This window comes from Sander vitreus, chromosome 20, assembly GCF_031162955.1.
Source record: "Sander vitreus isolate 19-12246 chromosome 20, sanVit1, whole genome shotgun sequence".
Classification (NCBI taxonomy): domain Eukaryota; kingdom Metazoa; phylum Chordata; class Actinopteri; order Perciformes; family Percidae; genus Sander; species Sander vitreus.
In genome coordinates this window covers 15,922,061-15,946,409 of record NC_135874.1, presented here as the reverse complement: position 1 = coordinate 15,946,409, position 24,349 = coordinate 15,922,061, and the positions used below count along the sequence as shown (strand labels likewise).

General features: G+C 44.6%; 1 protein-coding gene across 2 annotated transcripts in view; it reads left to right on the top strand.

Annotated features, from left to right (window-relative positions):
- kif26ab (kinesin family member 26Ab) overlaps positions 1–23,881 on the top strand; it is a 68,403-nt gene extending 44,522 nt beyond the window's left edge. The window contains exons 1-13 of one of the 2 annotated variants that reach the window (XM_078276836.1): positions 4,651–5,501; positions 7,608–7,791; positions 10,650–10,862; positions 11,909–12,002; positions 12,586–12,848; positions 13,713–13,896; positions 14,667–14,826; positions 15,189–15,351; positions 16,205–19,463; positions 20,054–20,247; positions 21,121–21,144; positions 21,541–21,691; positions 21,799–23,881. In XM_078276836.1, the coding sequence (XP_078132962.1) occupies positions 5,485–5,501; positions 7,608–7,791; positions 10,650–10,862; positions 11,909–12,002; positions 12,586–12,848; positions 13,713–13,896; positions 14,667–14,826; positions 15,189–15,351; positions 16,205–19,463; positions 20,054–20,247; positions 21,121–21,144; positions 21,541–21,691; positions 21,799–21,980 (5,088 nt within the window). In that variant the 5' untranslated portion in view covers positions 4,651–5,484 and the 3' untranslated portion in view covers positions 21,981–23,881. Of the gene's footprint in view, positions 1–4,650; positions 5,502–7,607; positions 7,792–10,649; positions 10,863–11,908; positions 12,003–12,585; positions 12,849–13,712; positions 13,897–14,666; positions 14,827–15,188; positions 15,352–16,204; positions 19,464–20,053; positions 20,248–21,120; positions 21,145–21,540; positions 21,692–21,798 lie in introns of those variants that run through there. The other variant, XM_078276835.1, reaches the window with a different exon arrangement.
- The last annotated feature ends 468 nt before the right edge of the window (positions 23,882–24,349 follow it).

Here is a 24,349-nt window from a genome sequence, read left to right as displayed (position 1 = left end):
CCAACTGTTCCATTTATTCTTGGCCGACTGGGGATTCCCATCTTTGGGAATAAAGCAATTCCAAGCTGGCTGTGGCATAGCCCCAACGCTCATTTTTTCCTGTTTCCTTCTCAGGCAGAAAATGATTTACCTCCTCATGGACAGCGTCTCACTGGCACAGAGCCAGGCCCACTGATCGAAGAAGGGACTTGGCTGAACACTCTGCTGCTCCCTGTCTCGCTGCCTCTTTCTTTCTGTCTCTCGTCCTCCTTCCTCTTGCTGACTGTATTTGGGGATTTCTTCTTCTATTCCATCACAGTGATCTGTAATTTATGTTTTTTTCATCGCCTCTGCAATGCTTTCTTCCATGTTCCCCACTTGCACTCACTCTCTTTCTTCCTTGTGTTTCAAATGATCCCCCGTTATTCAAGCTATTCTCCAGAGGATGCCCTAATCCCTCGTTTTCCACCTCAGTCCACACACCGATTCAAAAGAGAATTTAGGATTTTATTTACGCAAAGCTGCGTGTTTGTCTCTTGCTCTGACAGAAGAGCTCTTTGAATCTGCATTATGACATGAATATTACAAGTCAGTTACACATGGCGACATCAGTGGGGAATATTTTCCTTTTCTATGACAACACATTGTATTCACAGATGTTACATGAATGCATTTGGCCTTACCTAATTGGCCGGGGATTGGTTTAGTGAAGATGTGCGCGCAGCCTTGGGCAGTCAGCACACAAATGATGCCCCATTTGGTATTCTGTGTCCAAGGCCAGACTGTGCAGGAACAAAAGGCTTGTTGAACACCTTGTTGGAACAAAGAGATTTTCTAAAAGGCCTTGGACCAATGTGTTTGAATATCCTGATATTGTTCAGCTAACTGGACATCACATTCATTGCTGTCTGGCTTAACTGGGATCAGTTTATCTATTTCTGAGGATTTATAGGAAGTGTATAAATCCTAGCCTGGAGGTGTTTTGCAACTTTCTGCAAACTGCTGTTGTGTAAACCGACACAGGAGAGAGGAGCTCTACGTTCAGACTTCCATTAAAACAGCCAAGCAGGAGGAAACAGGCTGGCAGTCAGTTGAAGCTTCAGAGCTTTGGATTGATAAGATTAAACTGACAGCCAGATAAGCCTGTTGGTTCTTTTTTCCATTTTAATGTATCTTGGGCTGCCGAAGGAGAGAGGAAACACATTTTTCAAAAGTGACTGGAGAGATCTGGGTTTCGGTTGATGGTATTCTGAACGATAAGATAACCAGACTGCACGAAAGGGGGAATGTCTGTTTCTCTAGCTCCAGGTGGGCACCTTTTTAGCAGCTTCTGTGAAGTAAAATTGCAAATATTTGCTACAATTAACATTTGTTGAACCGTGTTCAAATGTTTTAGCGGCGTGCATATTTTTTGTTTTGAGTGATTTAGGATAAGGGAGAGGAAGTGAAAAAAATTAATGTTTATACCAGTGGTCCCTTGATTGCAGGGGGACTTTAGAAAGGAGACAGGCTCATTACCAGACTAAACCCCAGCGCCACACAGGAGGCTCGGATCAGCTTTGTCATACATTCAACAGCCTGTGCCTCTGTTATTGTCCCCATGTGCCTAATGCTGTGTCTCAGGTAACCTGAATCCGCATATTTCTTTGGTTATTTTAAGAACCCACCCTATGTGACCCCCTGAGTTTTTAGTGTTGGGGTAATGCATATATTTATACATGAATGGCCATAAATCTGGTGGATGCTGACACTCAGACAGACTCACACAGCAAACCATCTGTACTGACCCATTTAGATACAGCTACAAAGGTTGACTCTAAGAAAAAGCGTTTTATGGTGAGGAAGCATACGTCTCATACTTAATGATCGGCATCCTGACTTCGCTAGTAAATCTTGCCTGGGTGGGCCTTCTTGCTGCCAGGGCTGGTTGGCAGAGTATGACATCATCTCCCCCGGTCTGTGCGCCACATGAATCTGTGTGTGTTCACAGGCTGATGTCATGGTCACTTTATCACCACTGAAGAAGGCTGCAGGTGACCTGGGATTGTGGTCATTGAGTCCAGCACAGAGATGCAGATTTGTTTTAATCCAAACCAAATTTGGCAAATCAGGCAGTAATGTCTGTCTGCACTGTGGAGGCTGAATAGTCTGATGCTCTTGCTTTAACTGAACTAAGTCTGTATATCTCTAACAGCTCAGGTTGTAGATTTATGTTATCCCCCACACCTTTGGGGCACAGGGCTGTTTGATCGTGTCAAGGGCAGCCCATCAATAAGACAGTGTGTACTGATTTTAGCTCTGGGGAGGTTTTCTATTGATTATCTTATGACTTAAAAACAAAGCACCTCACCTGATAGACCGACACACATCCAGCCCAATCAATCATGACCATCTGCTGATATGGCATTTTGGGCTGAGCAGTGTCTCCAGCACCCGACAACATGGCTTCATGCACCTATATCCACTCTAAAAATCTCACAAATGTCTCTACTACTGAGTCCAGGATAAATTCTGAATGTCAGCAGCAAAGGAGTGAGCCTGACTCATTGTGCTGTAGTCATTATCGTTGCATGGTGTCGAGGCTGACTGGAGCCCAGTATTCCCATCTCCATTCATGAAGAGCTATGCCGACCTGCTAATCAGCAGCAGTGTGAGCAGACTCACTGTGATATCAGAACCAGTGATCTGATCCCTGCATGAATGGCCAGAGCAGCCTTATCTTGTCTGCGGAGGGAAAAAAGGAGAATCACAGAAAGGAAATGTCAAGGATAGTAAATGTGGCAAACATGGTAATTAGCCAAAGAAAGGGGCTACCTAAAGAGGTGTGAAGCTGGCCTGGAGAACAGAGACAAATCTGCACAAACAAGCTAATGGATGTGCCAGCTAACAATTCTCTTGGGCAGAGGAATTTTTCTTGTTAATTTGAAAAGGCTTGAAAAGAGGGCTGGAGAGATTATTGACAGCAGCCCAAAGTGAGGCTTTGAACGCAGCGGGCAAACACAGCTTCTGTTCTCCAGTCATTGACATCCTCTCCTCCTCACTCACTGTCAGTCCCTTTTATAGGGAAGGACGAAATCTAGATATCCTTACTTGAACAAAGACACCAGGAGACCTTTTATTCCAAACGATCTTTGATTTTACATCTGTTTTACTTTTACTCATTTATATATATTAAAATCATTATCTGTCCCTGAGGTCTGTTCATAAGGAGACAGTGATGGAGCTGAAAGACTATCAGGACACTTCCAATTTGTGGCTGTTTCATATTTTTACATAATTTTGATCTATAACACTTGAAATCACAATAAGGGTAGTAGCAATGAGCGTGAGAATAATGACCGGTTACAGGGTGACCAATGTCCACATTAGTATTGTGTCCTACTCATCAACTGATGCCAGTCACGGTTCAAAGGGATTCAATGTAAAAGTAGCACGTGGCAAAGCTTCAGGAGACGGTTGTTGCTCTTTAAAATAAGCCCACCTCAGGCAAATTAATTCAGACACACTGCAGAAAAGCAGAGGTAAGCGTGCTGTGGCGAGGAGGAAGATAAAGGTTATGCCATATATCAAACAGCTTCATTACTACAGTATACTCTGCAATAGGTAGGCAGTGGTGGGGTTTTATTTTCCAGCTTTTATTTTTTTGCTTCCAAAATTTAATCCAGCAGAGTTCATAAAAGGGGCACTGTGTCAGAGGGAGAGAGGCAGAGAGAGCTTGGTGTGGGTTTGTGTTGAATGTACTTTCATCTGGCAAGTCTCACACCCACTCTGTCTGCCGATATGTTGTAGTAGGCACTCTGCAGCCAAAGCAGCAGCCTTTCAAACAAGGCTGGCTGGTTCGGGGGCTGAGAGGGCTTACTGTTAAATTGGCAGCCCAGGGAATACAGGGTACTCTCACCCCGGCGCTCGCCCACTCACATGCTTTCATTCCCCTTTTTACCCTTGACTGGTTGCACTCTTTCTCACTGGCCTGCATAAATCTGCCCTTCTTAGATGTCATCTGTTCATCGTTTGTCCTCTCCTCCTCTCTGCCTTGCTCTCACTCTTTTTTTAATCTCTCTTAGCTTTCCAATTGAGTTGGAGCATCGCTCATTCAGGCAATCCATCTTTCTGCTCTTAAGTATATCCTTCCTTATCTGTGTGTCACTCCTTATAATTAATAACACTCTCATTCATCTGGCTAATTACATCCTTCAACAAGGCAAAAAATACAAATGTGCATACAAGTGTGCACTCTCTAGCCACACAAACACACATACACACTCGTGCTCATTCATGCATGCACTGTAGGCATAATAACCAAATCTGTTTGAAGTGTGGGACCCTAAAAGAAGAGAAGGCTCCTGTATGCATTAAGTATTCATGTGACGTGTGGTGGGGGGCATACGTGTGTGTATGTGTGTGTGTGTGTGTGTGTGTGTGTGTGTGTGTGTGTGTGTGTGTGTGTGTGTGTGTGTGTGTGTGTGTGTGTGTGGAGAGAAAGAGAATACTTGCAAATTGCGCCGCGAGCAGCCAGTGATCGAGCGCTGACACCTCGTCTGGCAGTCGAAGGGAAAAGGGGCTGGGCTGAGGAAAGAAAGAGAGAGAGAGAGAGAGAGAGAGAGAGGAGAGGAGGGCGGCAGGGAGAGAGGAGGGAGTGTGTGTGAGTATGAGAAAGAGACAGAGAGAGAGAGGCAGGGAGAGAGAGACACGGCAGGACAGCTGCCAGCATTTCACCGATAGCAGGAGAAGGACCGAGAGGTGGAACAGGAGTAGGAATTCTCCTCATTCTCAGCCACCCAAGGAAATCTTCCAGCCTAGCCAAGCGTGCTGATTCTCTTCCCCCTCCTCCTGCCTGTAAGCAGCAGAGACTCTGGGAAGGACCTGGGCATCAGGACCTGAAGCCACTCACAGCAGACACACCACAGTGGATTGGAGACAACCATGCAGCCTGTGGGATGAATGCAGAATGGGATGTGAAAGAAGAAGCAGAAACTGAGTTGATGAGCAAGCTGTTGTTTTTTGAATCTCTGAAATGACGCTGAACTTTTTCTGATGGAAGAGGCATGGAAAGAGTTAGAGGGGCTTTAGTGGCGTATCAACAGAGGAGGTGCGCCTCCTCATCCTGACCTTCTTACCTCCTGCTACAAAGCTCTCTAGACCTGCACCCCTCACTGTGAACCTCCTACAGGATATTCATTCTGTCTGCCCATCTCCACCCTGCCCCACCTGCCGCTTGTTCCATTTAGTTACTATGGCGCCCACGCCTCCTCCTCATGGTTCTCCCTTCGCCCCCTCAGCTTCTTACAAACCTCTGTGAAATCAAGCGGAACTTCGATGATTGCGATCGGAGCAAAGAGGACCCCTGTGCCCCAACTATTGAGCAGCCCCGCCTCGCTCTGTTCTCGGCGACTGTGCCGGCATATCAAATGTGCAAGTAATGGAGAACAGTGACAACACAGACATGGACCGCAAAGTTGAACTCTATCAGTTGTCTGTTTTTTGACTATAAGCATAAACCAGATAATGGATTGGAAAGAGCTGTAAGTACACCATTGCAGCATTTTCTTTACTGATGCATGTTGAAACCAACCTGAGCTTCAGTTTGTATAGCACTCAAAAGAGAATATACAGTGTGTGAATATTTTGTTCAAACTTAAAACTGACTAATGTCAGTGGTGCAGTTTCTCCTTTGAGCGTTTAAGACCAAGTTGTGTAGGGAAACAGCATCATTAGCATGGAGATTGGGAGTGAACAGGTGGACAAGCTGTTGTGGGCGAAGAAATCTGAGCCTCTCCTCACCGCCTATTTTCCATCGACTGATCATACAGTTGTACAAGGCAGCGAGGGGAAGAGAGAAAGAGGGAGAGATAGAGAGAGAAAGTGACAAGCAATTAATTTCTCTGTGTGCATGTGGTTGTGGTGCAAAAAACACACGTGCACCGATCGTCATTGTGCAGCATGAAGGTTACAAGCTCAGCTTTAGCTTGTGAGCACTCCTCACTGGTCAAGACAATTAGGAATCAGTATAAGTCCTTTTTCCCTTCATGGTGAGTCCTGATGCTTGATTTATCTCTTTGCTGAAAGAGGAAAGAGACAGAATGAGGTGAGAGAGAGGGAGCGAGAGACAGAGACAGAGAGACAGGGTACATTTATCTTGAATGAATGTGCTGCAGATACCTCTCATAAATGCGCATAAACATACTCACCAGCCTACACACACACACACACACACACACACACACACACACACACACACACACATGTAGTCGCACACGGCCACGTGTACTCTGATGTAGTTTCCCGTTTCTTTCTCTCCATCTCACATTCATCTATTCATCAATTTTTTTTCAGTCACACGATCCGTCTCACATGCTATCACACATAGGCAGCTCCCTGGGGAGAGCCATCTCCTGTAGCCTTCTTGGATGCAATAATTATTCCATCAGCCAGCAGTGTGTTCCCTGATTGTGCTCTTGGGCTGTCGCTGCAGGGGGCGTACAGTGGAGAGGGGGAGTGTTGAGGAGAGGAGGGGGGTCGGTTGTCACTGGGACGCAGGAAGAGAGAATGGTAGGGAGGTGGGGGGGGGGGTTGTGATTTTGGCAGGAGCCTACCCAGTCCTGTCCGAAGGAGCCCAGAGGAGGACTAATGAGCTCATGCTGGCCTATTAGGAAACTGCTGCTCACCAGGACACACATGGTTCTGCCCTTTTTTGCTCTTTCACATGCTCTGCTTCTTTCATTTCTCCTAAAATCCCTTGCTCTGCAGATTTCTCATCTTTTAATCTCTCACTCCAATTTGATTTCATTCCCCATCCCACTCTTTCCTTCGTGTTGACAATCGCGTCTTTGTCTTCCCTGCATTGCTCTGAAATCCGACTGCTTGAGTAAAAACCATTTGAGTGCATTTGAATTTCCTCGGAGTATTACTTTCCTCCCTGACCTTGAATTTCCAGCTGAGGAACGGTGTTAGCTGATCCAGGGCGAGGCCATACCTGGAACCACTCAAAAGTCTGGCCAGATTCCCTGCAGACCATGCAGACATATTGGTGCTGTCCTTTGAGATGAAGGCGTTTAGACAGAAAGGAGTGTATGTGCACGACTCAGTTGGCCCTGTGTCCAATCTATGTCTCCTCAGTGCTGAGTCTGGGAGACAAGAGGCCAGGATGACAGTGGATTTTAATTAGAGGACTGTCAAAAGCTGGATTCAGTTACAGCAGAGGGTTCTGCTCAGGCAGACATTTGTCTAATAAAGTAAAGAAGACAGTTGGGTTTACCTACTGTACCTGCCTCTCAGCTGCTGGTGCTGGCCTGCTAGTCTAATGTAAATTATCAAAACTCCCAACGCTTCAGCTTTGACTTGAATGATGGGTGAACATACTCCGTCATAATTGCTTAGCTTAAGTAATAGAGATAGTTATAGTAAATCCCAGAGGGCAGTGTTTCAGCAGTCCTCACCTGTCATGTCTATGACAATTGTTTTGTGTTTCTGCTATGGCAGCCTATATTTGGAGCCCTGCCTGGCAATCGGTTTTATGGATTTGCAGAAAACATCACCTGAGCATAACATTTTTTATTTGCTTATGTATAAATTGTATAGAATGGTGGTGTTCTAAGTTTAGCTTCAACCTTATTTATTTCCCTTCCCAGGGCAGCTCAGAAGCTGAATCTGTCCTCCAAGCGGAAGAAGCACCAGCCCTCACTGCTCCATCCACAGGAGCCCTCCATTTACCCCACCAACTTCAGCGGCATCCTGCAGGTCTTGCCGCCCCCTGCCCCGCCATGCCTACTCCGAGCCGTGTCCAAAGTGAAAGAGAACCCAGGGATGGGAAAGGTGAGAGCGGATCAGTATACTCAAAGCTGGATGCATGATTTAATGCTTGCAAAGTACAGATATATACAGACTCCGCTCATGTTAAGCCCTCATAACCCCCCACCCTATACAACCACACATACACACATGCATACAGATACACACAGGCCCCTATTTGAGGGGTATAATACAGGGGGGGCGACACACTGGTCCACAGGCACCGTGCCGTCTGGTCCAGTCCATGCAGATCTAGTCAGGAGTCATAAGCCTCCTGGAATGTCATGAATTCATGCAGTTTGTGAGACCAGAATTCCTCTGTCTGAATACAGAAAGACAGCAAAAACTATAATCCACACATCTGCGGTCACGTTTAACAGCAGGATTTCTAACTCCATTTTAGGAACAGACCACGATGATGAAAGTCAGGCTGGCAGCAATAGGACGATCATTAAACAAAGCTGTATAAACACATCGCTCTTCCTTTGTGGTTTATTGGCTATTGTTTGTCTGAGCTGGCGTCCTGAATTTCTAAAGCAGAAGAAGTCCCCTAACAAGATTAGATCCCACCTGGATAGGAAATGCTCGCTTCTGTTGCCAGGTATCCAGACGGTTGAGACTTTGACACATATTGTAAATCTCCCATTGACACAAGGACTTCATAAAAAAAAAAAACTTTTATTAACAAGCCTCCTCAAGCCCACACCTGAGGTATACTATACATCCGTACAGCCAAAGGGCCCTGGCTTTAAAGGGGAAATCAAGATATATGACATTGTTCCAAGCCAAGTTCCAAGTTCATCAGACCAGGTTTTCTTATAGTAAAACAAAATGATCAATGTGCTTTCTTTGATTATTTGTCTCTGTCTCTCTTTCGTTTGTGAAATCACAGTTGCGATGACATTTTCAGTAACTTACACGGTTTTGATTTTGCCTGTGTCTGTTTCATATTCTTCAGTGAATGTCCTGTTTCCATCAAACGTATGCAAGTCACTTCCACTCTTCCACTTTTGACCTAGACACAGTTCTTTCAAGCATCGACAGTTGAGTGGATGGAGGAATGTCATGCCACACTAATGGATTTTGTGGGGGATCAAGGGGCAGGGAAACAGGGCCATTAGCACTAAGTCCGAGGTGTGAAAAGGCTGTAGCAATCCTCTGTGGCCTTCAGTATCTGATCTCTGCCAGCATAAATACAACTGAGACATTACCTCGCCTGCTAGCCTCTGTCTGGTAGACAGAGACCCAGCAGTCATATTTGGAAGCCCAGTTTAAAGGTCATAGCAAATGTAATTTACTCAACATATGCACACGTCAGTCATGATAACAGCCCCCTGTGGAGTATAAAGAGAGTTTGCACTTGGCCTGCAGAATGCAAGATGAATTCACTAACTGAAAGAAAGGGATTTCCAGTGTCATTGTTTCAGAGTGCTGGAGCCTGAGTCTGTAGCAATATTTATATACTAGTCGTGGGAAGAATGGGCCTTTTGTGTAGGCATGAATTGCAGGCTGAGTGAAACAGTCCTCTGTCAAAAAGGGAAGGGAGTTAGCAACCCGAGTTAGCTATATTTGAAGGTTTTTATTTCAATGCCGGAGAGGCATCATAGGCACCTTTTTCAAGAAGCTTTGAAATGGCTCAGGATTGAGTTTCCTATACTACTGTAGGATATAGAAACCGTTCAGTTGATATAATGCTAGGTGTAACACTAAACACTCAGAGAGCTGACAGGGACTCCAAAGACTGCTATACATATCCCAAGAGCCGTTTATGTCTCCTGTCAGTCACAGATATGTTACCGCAGTGGCTTTGGAGATATACTGTAGTAGAGGTGTATTTCTGACCATCAGATTGTAAGGCCATATAGAGTTGTCAGAATTACAAAAGAAGGTGATTGCAATGTAGGGGGTATCATGTAGCCTGACATGCACAAGCACGACCACACCCACACAAACCACACGCAGTACATCTACACAGCATGGTAGAGGCAGGGAATGGTGAAATCTTTATGTACTTGTGCCACTATACACAACTGGCAGAATTACCTCACTCCTGTAACCATGGCAATGACGTAAGACACGAATGGGCTTGTAAGAGCAGTGCCGAATCAACACCTTTAGATATAAGCCATCATCCTTTTTAGCGTCGTACCATGCAGGCATGATGAGCTTTCCCGTGACCTGTGGAATGCGTTAACACTGTTAGCTCAATTCATGAATGTCAAGCCCCAGAATGCAACAGGGTGGGTTTCAAGCTTCTTAATGGGGAGCTGCCATTTTCCAGGCAACAGAGGGGAGGGAGAGGTGAAGTAGGAATAGTGTGTAGGAGGGATAAGAGGGGGGGCCATATGCTCCTGCACTCCCATGCTGGTGAACTGCTCCTAGTCCAGAAAAACAACCCCGCTCGAGGGATAATCCCCCAGCGTGGCGCCTCACACATTAATTTCCACAATTTTCTGCTGTGACTTTTAATACACACCTTGATGCCTTTCACTGACACCATTAGACAATGTGTTGACCCATCAGGTTCATCAGTCAATGTGAGACTGAGTGTTTCCATGGCAACCATCGATGTCCATCAACTCTGACATAGTGGATGTGATGTTAATGCACAAAGGCTGAGCCATGCTCTCAGTTTGGGTACCTATAACCTATAATTTCAGAATGCCTAACTTACATTTCTTTTCTTTCATCTGCTAGTGCATTGTAAGAAAAAGATGTTAAGCTTAGCCTGTGATTTTTTCCTCCTCTGTGCTGAACCTGAAAAAATGAATTTTTACATCTCTCAGCTGAGTCCATTTTCACGTTTTATGCTTGCTCACTTTCTAATCCACCCTTTTATTTCCTTTTTTGTTGTTGCCTATCTGTCTCACTCTGTGGTTTAGGTGAAAGTGATGATGCGTATCTGTCCATCTCTGGAGACTGCAGACTCCTCCGAGTCTCAGTCCTTCTTGAAAGTGGACAGCAGGAAGAAGCAGCTGACCCTCTACGACCCCGCGTCCAGCCCACACTCCAGTTCAGGACACAGGAGATCCGCCACTGTGGCGGTCCCAAAGATATTCGCCTTCGATGCTGTTTTTACCCAGGATGCCTCACAAGTAAGGGCCGGCAGGGAATGTGTACTACATGTGTGTCTGTGTGTGTACGCATGTGTTTTTTTTTTTATGGTGTCGTGTGGGAATTCAGCCTCTCAAGGGCAAAGGGATGTCTTCATGCTGGCAGGGTGTGCCCAGGGGCTTAGAGAAAAAATGCCTGTCTTGGGTCAGAGGGCATTCTTACCAGTGTGGGCCAAACAGCTGGGCATTTTAAGCCCTCTGGGGAATGATTTGAATCCACTCCAGTTATATCTTACCTCTCCTTTCATAGAACAGCTATATCTAACCTCAGCACTCTGCAGCCCACAGCAGGCATACCCACCGAGATCAAAGACAAAGGTCAGATACATGTTTACTATATGCTGACTTGGGAGTAGACCAGTTTTGCTCTCTCCACATCTTAAAACAAACACTATAGACTTTTAATGGAATGATTGGATCTATGTCACAAGTTTGCTAAAAAAAATCTGAGGTCAAGTATTGTATGCATTTCCCCGTGGTGCAGTAAACTCTAAATAGCTAAGAGAGCAGATGTGAGAGTATTGTGTCTCTGTAGTGATGAGAGCCTTAGATCTTCTATCATACCACCTACTTGGAGCAAGTATTTTCCTAAGTAAGCCGCTGATAGCTAAAGCCTAAATGTTGCTGCTGCAAGCTGAAGCCAAGCTGCTAGATTGTGCCGCTGGGACAGCACTGCTGGTGGCTAACAGTAACAGCAAGCTGTTCTGCTGTTAGGTGCCTTGTTTGCAGTGTGATGTATGGGAAGGGGCCTCTGCTGCAGAAGCCTTGCCCCAGAGGACCCATGCTGAAACAGATTGCAAAAACGAGCCACACGTTGGGGCACACATAAACAACCACACACTTCTGAGTGACAAAAAATACTGAAACCATTAATGTGATTTGGGTGTAACCAATGCCAAATAACTATTTAGTTTATAGGATATCGTTTGGATTCAATTGTTCTCAGTATGCCTTTTTGACTGTATTTCTTGGATGTGGCTGAATTGTAAATTGACTGTGAGGGGTCTGTCTCTGTGTGCTTTTCACAGGCTGAGGTGTGCTCAGGGACAGTAGCTGAGGTCATCCAGTCTGTGGTGAACGGTGCAGACGGCTGCATCTTCTGCTTCGGCCAAGTCAAGCTCGGTAAGCTCCTCCACTGGCGAGAGATTAGACAAGAGCCTTTGTTAGCTGAAGAAAACTCTCATTGCCCTTTGTTAGCTGCACTTGATGTCCACAATTGGCTTAGCGGTGCACCGGGGTGAGTCAAGGAATGTGAGATTGAAGGAAAAGGAATGGGTAGTGAGTCTGGGGTGGAGGTGAGGGGGGTAAAGTGTTGCATCCAAGCTTCAGGGCTCAGTCTGTAATTAAAATCTTAGTAATTGGCCTGGGCAGTGCTCTTAGGCTAAAGGGCTTGCTCTCCTCATGCTGCTGTTTCTACCAGGTATAATTCTCCATGGAATTACTCTGGAATGGGTCCTTAGAGTAGGGTATTTTTATTTTGCATGTACTGGATTTTTTTTTTTTTAATCAGCAGTGGTTAAACACAATAAACCTCAGAAAATATCAAAGTCAATGTCTTTTCTATCAACTTTCTGCCCTTTCCAGACAGCGTGATGAAAGATTTATTTATTTAATTTTAGTTTGAACATACAGTGAGTGGAGCTAGCTTTCCGACACAAGGCAATATTTCCATTTCCATCCCCCTCTCTCTTTCACACGTCCCCAGGCAAGACATACACCATGATTGGCAAAGACAGCTCCACTCAGAGCCTAGGCATTGTGCCCTGTGCCATTTCCTGGCTCTTCAAGCTCATCAATGAGCGCAAGGAGAAGACGGGCACGCGTTTCTCTGTCCGAGTGTCTGCGGTGGAAATCTTTGGGAAAGATGAGGAGCTTAAGGACTTGCTGTCTGAGGTGTCCACCGGCAGCCTGCAGGAGGGCCAGTCCCCTGGCATCCACCTGAGAGAGGATCCCATCTGTGGCACTCAGGTGAGGAGCATTCCACCTCTCCACTCTCTTTGTTCGCTTATCCTTTCATTCTCTGTGATTTATACAGTCTTAGTCTGTCTGAGTATTGATCTACCTCTTCCTCTCTCAAAGATGTTTGACTTTTTCTTGTGAGTGAATGTGTGTGTATGTTTTCTATCTCTCAGGACTTCCCAGTCCGCCTCGCTCTATCCCACCTGCCTCTCAAATCCTGGTTTTATATTTCCACCAGGCCCATCTGTGGTATTGATGGCTTTCTTCTTACCTTTATACTGACTCTCATGTCAGCATCCATCAGCATCTATTACCCGTGTGTTAGCGCTAGCCCTCTACAGCACAATAGAAGTGTTATTGGGGGATGGTGAAAGACTGTAGGTTTGAAGGCACTCACAGGTGTTGCCGTCAGATGTTGTTTTTTGGGGATCTGTATGGACTCTGACTTCAAAGGCTGTGCAGTTCTGTGAAGCACCTTCATGCTCTTCCTCTCAACAGCCACGTGTGGGCTCCCTTTCATGATGCCCCCCGCCTTCTTTCTCTCTTCTACCTCCTCCTTTTCCCCTCCTCTTTCTGTATGTCACCACCACCATCGTCACATCCATGCAGAGGAAAGTGCCCCTGCCTCCTGCTCCACCATGACCTCTCCTAATCCTCCTCCCTCTGTGTGCATATCTGTTGTTTTAATCGCCCCCGAGACCAAATCTAATGGGCAAGAAATGTGTGCCGGGGTCCAATTAACTGGCTCCCCTTTCTTTCTCTTTGCTCTTCCCCAGTATCCTTTTCACATCTGTCATCTTTCTCTAGCCCTATGTGGTCTCAGTTGCTCACCCCAACCCTGTTCTCTGTCTCCTCACCCCCCCCCCCCCACAGCTCCAAAATCAGAGTGAGCTACGTGCTCCGACGGCTGAGAAAGCTGCCCTCCTTCTAGATGCGGCCATCGCCGCACGCAGCACCAGCAGACCAAACGTGGAGGAGGAGGAGCGACGCAACTCCCACATGCTATTCACTCTGCACATTTACCAGTACCGCATGGAGAAGAGCGGCAAGGGAGGAAGTTAGTACCATTAGATACATCTACAACTCTAGCAGTGTTCCAACAAGTTGCCACCTCACATTTATGCAATAAACTAATGTGGTCATTGTTCAATTTCACAGCACTTTTACATATATTCTAGCCTATATGTTAAGAATGAGTACATTTGCAGTATAATTTATTTTACCATATCCTCTCTTAATTATAGCTAATTAAAGGTGACCTCCCTTTCAAACTGAATAATCATGAGGTGGTTTTGTTGTGAGCTATGGCAGAAAAGTGCACTATAGGTATGATTGGAACATTAGACAGGCGTCTTAATTGCAATGTTTATGTATGAATTGGTTGTCACCTCTGCAATTCAGAAATGTGTTTGTATGCATCTATTATGCTTTGGTCAAGAGCGAATGAAGATTTGAAGCCTTACTGACAGGAGTTTAATGTTTTGCTGCTGCAGTAGCAATTACATCAGTCACCCACGTAACCGTGTGTAGCCCTGTGACTTTTACAATGATAGCCAATTCCCTCTCGCTGTATTTTAAATCAGTAGGAGGGGACTGTACACAGGCCTCCTTGTTACCATGAGTTACACATCTGGTGGGAGTTAAGCAGTCAGGCTGTAATTTGAATCACTTCAGTGTGAGAATCTTACTCATACATAAATTAGACAGTTCTAGTCTGGGGCTGAGCCATGCCACTCCTGTCATCATGGCCCTGTGCGTGAGTAACTGCCTTCGAGGAGGGAGTGTCTGGATTTAGCTCACCTGGTTCTTCTTCTGTCATTGGCACAGTGTCAGGTGGACGGAGCAGGCTGCACCTCATCGACCTGGGGAGCTGTGAAAAAGTCCTAAGTAAAAGCAGAGACGGAGGGGGAGGCTTGTGTCTTTCTCTAAATGCACTGGGAAATGTCATCATGGCTTTAGCAAATGGAGCAAAACATGTACCTTACAGGTAAGAAAACCTGAAAGAAACTACTACTAGTTTTACTGTCTCTTTTACTGTGTTTTAGCTCCTATGAAGTTATTGTCCATAAGTAATAGTTTTTTTTGTTTTGTCTTCAGTCTTGCAGGTTTGCTGTGTGACAGTTTATTTTGTTTGTTTAGTTAGTCTCATAATAGCTTTCACTGTTGTTGCACATGATTATGCTGTATTATAGTTACTCAGGTATGAAAAGATGAATGACTCGTCACAGGAGTATTTGTCAGCTCAGAGAAGTCAAAATGGCTCCTCCTGGAATCATGTTACCTACCTTTATTGTTCTTTTGAAATATTACTGTGCCGTTTGCTGATAAACATGTAAATGCGCCCTGTAGGGACAGCAAACTGACAATGTTGTTGAGGGAGTCCCTTGGCAACATTAACTGCAGAACCACCATGATCGCCCACATCTCCGATGCCCCCGCCAACTACGCTGACTCACTCACCACTATCCAGCTGGCTTCCCGCATCCACCGCATGAGGAAGAAGAAATCTAAGGTACACTGATAAACTGATTAGCACTGATAAATATGGTTTAACATATGCAGTAATAAACTGATAAATAACTAATGGAAGAAAATCCAGTGGTACATTTTTACAAGTTAACTACAGGCATTTAGCAACTTAAATTATAATACTTCTAAATAACAAATCCTGAATAACTGTGCTTCATTTAATGTCATTGCAAAGTAATTATTAATTTAACATTGTACTTAAGTATTGCTATTATAGCAATTACATTCCAAATGTTCATATGAAACTTTGATTGCATTCCTCGTATTTCATGCCATGACTCATGTCCCTAAATCTTTCTTCCTCCTGTAATTTTGGAGCTATTAAGTAAATGAATGTGTGAATGCTTCTTCAAATGAAAGATTATTAGTGCAGTAACTCAGAGCTAGTTTTTCTCGGCACCTCAACACATGATCATGTATTCAATACCACTGCCCAAGGAAGTGTAATGCATTCCCTCGGATAAGGGAAATATATGCTTCAGATAATTAGGTGGAATGACAGCATGTATTTATTTGGTATTGGTCCCAGGCATGATTACAATGCAGTCCACGTACAGCAATTTGCATTATTGACATTCATTTCTGTGTGACTATTGATGTGCACTTTTAACCTTTAGATAAATATCGACTGGTAATGTCATAGCAATTCATATTTGCCCTACGACTGGTTTCTTTATGATTTGTTAAGAAATTAATCTACTATGAATTATAAGAATTAAAATGGTTTTGTAAAAAAGATTGTTACATTAATATTGTAAGAAGATAGAATCACATTACTGTCAGCGCTTAATGAGATCATTTTTTAAACCCAGACTAACCTTTCTTCTGCTTTGCAGTATGCATCCAGTTCATCTGGAGGGGAAAGCTCCTGTGAGGAGGGGAGGATCCGCCGGCCGCCCCACCTCCGGCCGTTCCATCCTCGGACGGTAGCCCTGGACCCAGACCTGCCCTCCATGCTCAGTGACCCCGACTACTCCTCCAGTAGTGAACAGTCTTGTGACACTGTCATTTATGTGGGCCCTGGGGGAACTGCCATCTCGGACAGGGAGCTTAGTGACAATGAAGGCCCACCTGCCTTTGTTCCAATCATTCCCTCCCTGAACAGAAAGAAGTCTGGAAAAGACGGCCCTCTGGACAGAGACCAGTTCTTTAAATGCAACACATTTGCTGAGCTCCAGGAGAGGCTGGAGTGTATAGATGGCAGTGAAGAACCCACTGCTTTTGTTGGAGAGGGCAAGCGAGGCCAGGCTAGCCCCAAGGCTGACATATCTAAGGAGAGCCAAGGCTCTGTTTCACCAAAGACTGTAGCAAATATTTCTTACACCCAAGAGGGCATCTCACCCAAACAATCCCCTAAATCTGTTACTGCACAACCATCCTGCAGCCCGAACACTAAATCAAAACTGGACAATGCCAAGACACAATGCATACCTGCAGAAATGGCACCATCAGATAGTGTTCAAAATGTGTGCAGGACCAGCGCTGACGGCGAGAAAGCCTTGGTTTCAGAAAGCAGAGTTAGCACTAACAAACTCGCAACTGCTTCAGCGCCCAATTCTGAGCCTGTGGTGAGGGAGAAGGTATACTTCAACAAGAAAGCTTTGCCCAAGCCAGCCCCACCTCCTTCACAGCAGAGAGCGGCAAATACTGGCAATGAGGAAAGATCCAGCACCAGAATGCCTCCTGTAGGAATGAGCCACCAGGCTGTGAAAAAGAGGGATCCTTACACTTCCCCTCTGCTCAGAGCTCCGGTGGAGGTGTGCCAGGTGCGCTCTACCTTGAGGGAAAGATGTCTGGATCGGGACATCCTGAGAGCCACTGTGACGTTGCAGCAGCCCGTGGAGCTGAATGGAGAGGATGAGCTGGTGTTCACTGTGGTGGAGGAGCTATCTATAGGCAGTATTGTAGATAAGGGTCGGCCATCCAGCATTATCAGCTTTAACAGCGACTGCTCCCTTCAGGCCCTGGCCTCTGGTTCCCGACCTGTTAGCATCATCAGCAGCATCAATGATGAATTTGACGCATACACGTCGGCCTTGGGAGGATCAGAGGTGAATATTGCAGTGGTCACACCCCTCCAGGAAGGAGCAATGGAGTGTGTAGATAGCAGGGGTTCATCTATCAGCTCTTGGCTGAGTGAGGTTAGTGTCTGCACCTTGGAGAGTGAAGGGGCTCATTCCACAGACGTCTTTCTTCCACAGGCCAAACACATGGGACCAGAGGCCGCCTTTCACTTTGATTCCCTGGATATGTTCCATTGTGTGTCCTCTCCTAGAGATGCCAAGAACTCCTTAAATGACAGTGGATTCAGTTTTTCTGAACTAGACAGTGATAGTACCGCCTCAAGCAAACTATCTTTGACAAAGTGCCCCCCATCTCCAGAATCAGCCAAAGGCTCCCTCAGATTCACATCTAAAATAACTAAAGCTCACTCGCTTAGCTCTTCTCAGCTTCCACAGGGCCCCTCCATAGTCCACTCCAGTCTGCCCAGGAAGATTAAACCTACCTCATCCATCTCTCATAGTAGTAGCAGCAGTAGCAGCAGCAACAGTAGAGAGCCTCCAAGGCAAGAGGCTAAGCAGGAGGATCCTTGGCAGTGTGTTGACAACCACTCAGAGCCTCAGTTTTCAGACTCCAGCAGCACTAGCAAATTCCTCCGAAATCCCCCAAGTGGCATCCCTTATAGCAAAACATCCAACAACAGCAACAGTGTACCTCGCCCATCCAAGGTACAGGGGTCTACCTCATCCCAGAGGGTGGTCGATGGCTGTGAGAAGTCAGTCAGTAAGAATCCACCAAGCAAAATGCCTCAGCTGAGACGAGGTGCCACCACCCTGGGAACTGTGCCCGTCATCCATTCCTCCACAGACTACAAGGGGACCCAAGATATTATTGCATCTACCACAAGCCTTAAATACTCTTCCCTGGGGAAAAACAACAAGGCTAGCTCACAGAAGGCGAGCAATCTCCCTAAACCTGGTTGCACCTCACCTCCCCCCCCTCCAGTGAGAAAGTCCAGTCTTGACCAGAAGACTAAGATCCTGCTGCCCCAAAGTGCCTTAAAGTCAGCATATGGGGAAGTAGGAAGGGCCTCTGGAGCAAGGACTGCTGTATCAGAGGATGAGCTTGAGGTACGTCACAGAGTGGACAGTTTCAAAACCTCCAGCCTCAACACAGCCAAAGTTACCTCCAGCTTGAAGGCCAGAGGGCCGAGAGGAGAGGCTGGGCAGCATTATGGCAGCCAAATGTCCCTGGAAAGGTGTGAAAGCCTGTCCTTATCGGGTTCCAGAGCTGCGCTTAGCAGAGAGAATAGTGGGGCAAGTCTTGGGAGCAAATCCAGCAAGTCCATTCCTAGATTTGGTATTCCTAATTCATCCAGCTCTCCTATAGCTACATGCCCATCATCCCCATCAAGTGGAAGTATTGGCAAACCTGGTCAACTAAAAGCTTCTGTAAATCCCAGAGCATTAGGAGCAGTCAATGGTAGTAAGGCACGTTCACTGTCAGTCAACAACTCCAAGGGCCTAAGCTCCTCTACCAAATCTTTGGCCACCCCTGTGACCAGAAATACCAATGCCAACCTCCCTCCATCAGGACGGACATCAGCTCCTCGAGCCACTGCTGCGGTCAGCAGTAAGCCTGGGAGAGGAACTATCATGGGCACCAAGCAGGCCATAAGGGCTGCCAACAGCCGTGTGAGCGAACTGGCAACAGGCAACATATCAGGCAAACACATGAGAGGTTCAGGAGATTCAGACAGCGGGAATGACAGTGGGGTGAACGTGAGTGATGACAAATCCCCCATAGCCATGCTGCCCTCTCCGTACAGCAAAATCACAGCACCCAGGCGGCCTCAACGCTACAGCAGCGGCCATGGCAGTGACAACAGTAGTGTGTTGAGCGGGGAGATGCCTCCAGCTATGGGCCGCACAGCCCTGTTCTACCACAGTGGTGGCAGCAGTGGATATGAAAGCATGATCCGTGACAGCGAAGCCACAGGAAGCGCTTCCTCTGCCCATGACTCCATGAGCGAGAGCGGCATGTCAACTTCAGGCAGAACAAGGAGCTCCAAGTATCCCAAGAAGAGAGCAAATGGTGAGAAACTCATTTTGATTTTGGGGTTTAACACATACCAATGCAGTTTCAGGTAATATTCACACACATCATACTGGTAATAGCAGTGTGAGATCTAACAAACAGTGCTGTCTGTGAAACTGCACGTATCCAGAAATATATGCCCTCTCCTAGGATATTAGCCATATAGCAGTTCTAACTTTATGAATCCATTCTTATTACATTCACAAATTGGTGTATCATTGGATTTTCTCTCCTTCTGAATCAGCAGAATACATTATTCATCCATATGGGAAAATGATAATGAATGTTTCAAATAAGACAACCTCAAATGTGTGATGATCAGATAAGATTAGTTGAACAGGAGCAGCAGTGACCTGGTTCAGGTTTTTGTAGCCCTGTATATATAACCATTGGAATTCATGTGCATTAAACCATCCTTTTGAAACCCTTATAAATATTCAATCACCGCAACTCTGCCGGCCCATGTAAAGCCTTGCATCACTTTACATCTGAATGTGAGACTCATACATATTTTCTCACAAATCCCAGCAAACACTATTACTTTATGTTACCATGGTTCCTGTCTGACTGTATGCATGACTTTATAGGTTTCCAGAGACGACGGCTCATCCCTGCACCCCTGCCAGACTCCTCTTCCCTTGGGAAGAAAGTGGGCACATCAGGCCAGTGGGTGGACTTGCCTCCTATGTCAGGACCTCTGAAGGAGCCTTTTGAGATCAAGGTGTATGAGATTGATGATGTAGAGCGGCTCCAGAGGCGGCGTCAGGAGGAAACCACAGAGGTGAGCAGAGAGTCTCTCCCGACTTGTTCTACATGGTGGTACATCTTGCTGAACTTGTTTAAGATAATGTTATGTCTGGATTAAGGTCTCGTGAATCCCTCTTGCTGAGCCTCAGCCATATTTTGAATGTGCGACATTGATGCAATGCACGCTCAAGATGTGTCAGATTGACTTGCATTGTGGGAATGTCTTAGCTCACTTCTTCCCAGTTTCTTTTTAAAGAACAAGACAGTAATAATATGTCTCAGACGTCTGACCTTCAGTCAGCTCAGTGGCAAATCCCGGAGTTTAAATGTCTGCGTTCAGATTCCCAGAGCGTGGTATTTTGGCAGCGTTCCTCGGGAATGTCAAGAGTTCAGGAGGCAATTACTGATGAGGGTTAATTGGTTTGGATATGAGTGATGACTCGGCTTACTGCTGACGATGGTGATGTGTGCGGGGGAGTAAGAATGAAAAGGAAGATAGTGTGAGAAGATTGGTCAGGGAATGTGTGATGAATGCAGGGGCACCCAACACCAGCCCAAATCAGCTCTCTGCTAGTACTCATCATCACTGGACACCTGACCGCTTTTAATAGCTGACTCCTCTTCTGTGGATCATTAACTGCTCGCACAAGTTTGCCGCAGCCAGACAGGGATTTGTTAAGAGAAGATACAAAATCAGCTAGATGGGGTTTGATTTACTTTCAATTACAGAAAAAGGAATTTTTCCAGCGGTCACTTCCTGAATGACAAAATTGCTTTTCTGTGACTGTCCCTCACTATTCCGAAATTACATACTGTTCATATACTGTTACTATATGCTATTGCTATAATATTATGTCTGTTGAACATGCTAACTTGTTTTATCTGTTTCCCCCAATCTTGTCTTTAGCTACCATTCCAGGACGTTGACAAGGTGAGCTAATTTTATTGATGACTGAGGTTTTATTATTAGCAGCACAGGCTGTATTACAGTCGTTACATAACCATAATCATACATCAGCCCACAATGAAGGAAACATAATTTTTTACAATCGTAAAACATGTCCCACATTTACATCACAACTCAGCTTCTTAGACTGTTTTTTTATTTTTTTTTATTGTATTGGCTACTTTATTGTTCAGTATACAGTAGCTTATAGTACAGTACGGTATACTCTTTGAGGGCTGGGTTCTAAAACATGACATAGTAATATGGTAGCTTAAGAATTACTTTTACTTGTAGTTTTCCTACTAAATGCTGTGCCAGTTTGAAGTTTGGGGATTTTTTACTTTCAACAACTGTAATTAATAATATCCCTTGTTCTCTCAGGGCCTGCTTTATTTCAACAGTAAACTGAAGATGCTGGAGAGAAGGCAACAGCAAGTGAGGGAACTGAGGGCAAAGTATGAGGTGTTGTTGGAGGAGCTGGAAGACACCAAGGCCCGACTAATGATGGACCCCTGCAAGTGGATGGGAGAGTGTAAGTGACTGCTAAATGTTATTTTACTTTAAGTTGATATCTAAATGTTAAAAGATCTTTAGAGACCAACCATGTAACCAAACATTAATTTCCCCTTTTCTTAACAGTTGAGGTGGACCAGAATTTGGATAAAGAGTCTCCGGAGTATCTGGAGGCTTTGGCACAGGCCACAGAGGAGCTGGAGTTTTGTGTCAATCTATGCAAGTCCCGTGTCATGATGGTGACCTGCTTTGACATCAGCATGCCAAAATCTGGTGCTCAAGAGGGACTGCGTGAAGTAGAAGTCTGAGGACAAAAGAAAGTTGAGGTAGAGAAATGAGGAAGTGAGAAAACAAAGGATGATGAAATGTATCTATTGATATCACTGGAATGAAGAACAACAAGTGACAGAGGTGACATGAGAGTGGATCTTTGCATGAAAACAACGAGCTACAGTGCCTCGCTGACCAGGACATTTTTTAATGGCAGAGAAATGAAACGCGAGCACAACTGTTGTTGCCTGTCATGGCAAGGCAGTGGCCATCACCTACTCAAGAGTCAATGAACAACACCTGGAAGTGCCTTTTGTATTGTTTTATTTTGAGTCATTATTTTTCATATGGTGCAGGTATCTTAAGCATACCTAAGCAAACCCTGAACATATTGCTTTTAAGAAAAATATTTTATATTGCATTGTATAGTGTATTTATATGATTATGTGTTGTGTACAAATATCCTTTTTAAAGGAAAAAAAATAAAGAGGAAAAAAGAAAGCAATAAGCTAATGTTATTGCGCTCCCAGACTTTGCCTTTTCTCTTGTTTCAAACCTCAGTCAGCATTTTATCCATGTTCATTCAGCCTCTTGCGCCTTATGTTAACTCTCTGGTTCTGTAGTTTTCTAGATTTTCAAACTGGACTATGTTATCTCATCAAGGACTGCATTTGCTGTTGTCACATCGCCTGCCAGCTGGCCTGTGAAAGCCAGCAGGGTTGAGTGAAAGTTTTTCCCTCCAGTTGCCTTGATCAAAATAGGTCTCAGTGGATGCACTAAGGTAGAGCAGCAGTTATGTTGGGGGATGGAGGGCTTATTCAAGCTGTGCTTGCCTGTGTTTATCTTACTGAAAATGAGTGATTACGCCAAAACATATCAATCAGAGGGCCACTGTGATGGATAGTGAGCGATTATTCTTGATTCAGCCATTCTCTCTGGTGCCTCAGTACAGTATATGGTCAAGCAACCCTCAGAGACTTAACCTTCTCTACACTAACCATTGAGGATAGCATGATGAATGGTTACACTGATAGCAGTGCTAATCCATGAGCCCAATTTTTCTCCAAATGGGCTTTGACTGGGTGCCATTTATACTCTGTAAAACAAAGAGGCACAGATGAGATTGCACAAGTCTACTTGCCTCCTATACAATACTTTTTCAAGCGCTACCAAGCCTCGGCTCTATGCATTCCAATACATTTACTGCGACTACTGTAAGAACCTCAATGCTGACTAAAGGGCAGCAACACAGTTTGGCCTCTTTTTTTTCCCCGTTACATTTTTTGTATTGCTTTTTTAATAGGCAAATTAACAAAGTTGATCCAGTGTCTCAAACAATGACTCAAGAATTGTTAGTTTCCTGTGAAATTATGCAGTGAATAAGAGGAAATGATCGGGACATTGTTTAGGAAAACCAATCATGATATCAGCTCTTTGTAGCTGCTATAATGTGCTTTGTTATAAATCAAACGGCTGACACAGAACAAAGTGATCGGTAAAAATGATTGTTATGAAAAACAAACGGCCTTTGTTGTATTTTGGTATGTTTGATTTCTATATCTGTGACAAATATGACTTTGTTTTTTTTCTTTCTTTTACAAAGATGTACTCTCTCAGGCCCTCTCTGAAGATGCTGCATGAGATTTTTTAATCATTTTTTAAGAATGATTTCTACTCCATTTTTATCATTCTAATTTTTTACAATAACTTCAGTTTTCACTAATGTGGGGTCAGGCTCATAAATTAAATAACTATTACCAAACCAAGACCTTTTTTTCAAGAAATTATTATATGTGAGGTCATATTTCATATCAAAACTCATATTTTCGAATATCTTAGTTTTTGTATAGGATTTTCAAACCCTGTGTATAAATGTACGATACGGCAGCTTGTGTTTTACTTTTACAGTACCTGTGAATAAAATGTTTCTTCTAACTGATGATTCAGAGTTGAATGTTTTTCCCTCGGTCACATATTCTACAGTCATGGGATTTATTTTTTTGTTTCCACACCATTGCAAAGAAGAAAAGGCTGAAAGTTTGCAATCTTCTTGGGGAATCCAAACATTATTGTCAGCTCTACATCACTCTACCCACAAACAACAGTCTACTTGCTCTTTCATTTTTTTTTCTCCATTAATTGCCTCCTACATTACAGGTACAACCTAAACCACATAAGAAATTAAATGTTGACAAAAACAGTATGACACACTGACATTGGTGTAGCTTGCTTACTTTTGCACACCTTCATTTTCCGTCTTTATGCAATTTACAAACTCATAAGATTTCCATTAGTTTGATATAAAACTACACAATGGGGTATATGGTACTCTTGGCATTAGACAAAACATGTAACAAATAGTCTACATTTTAAATTAATTTTGTTGCACAAAATAAAAAAGGCATTC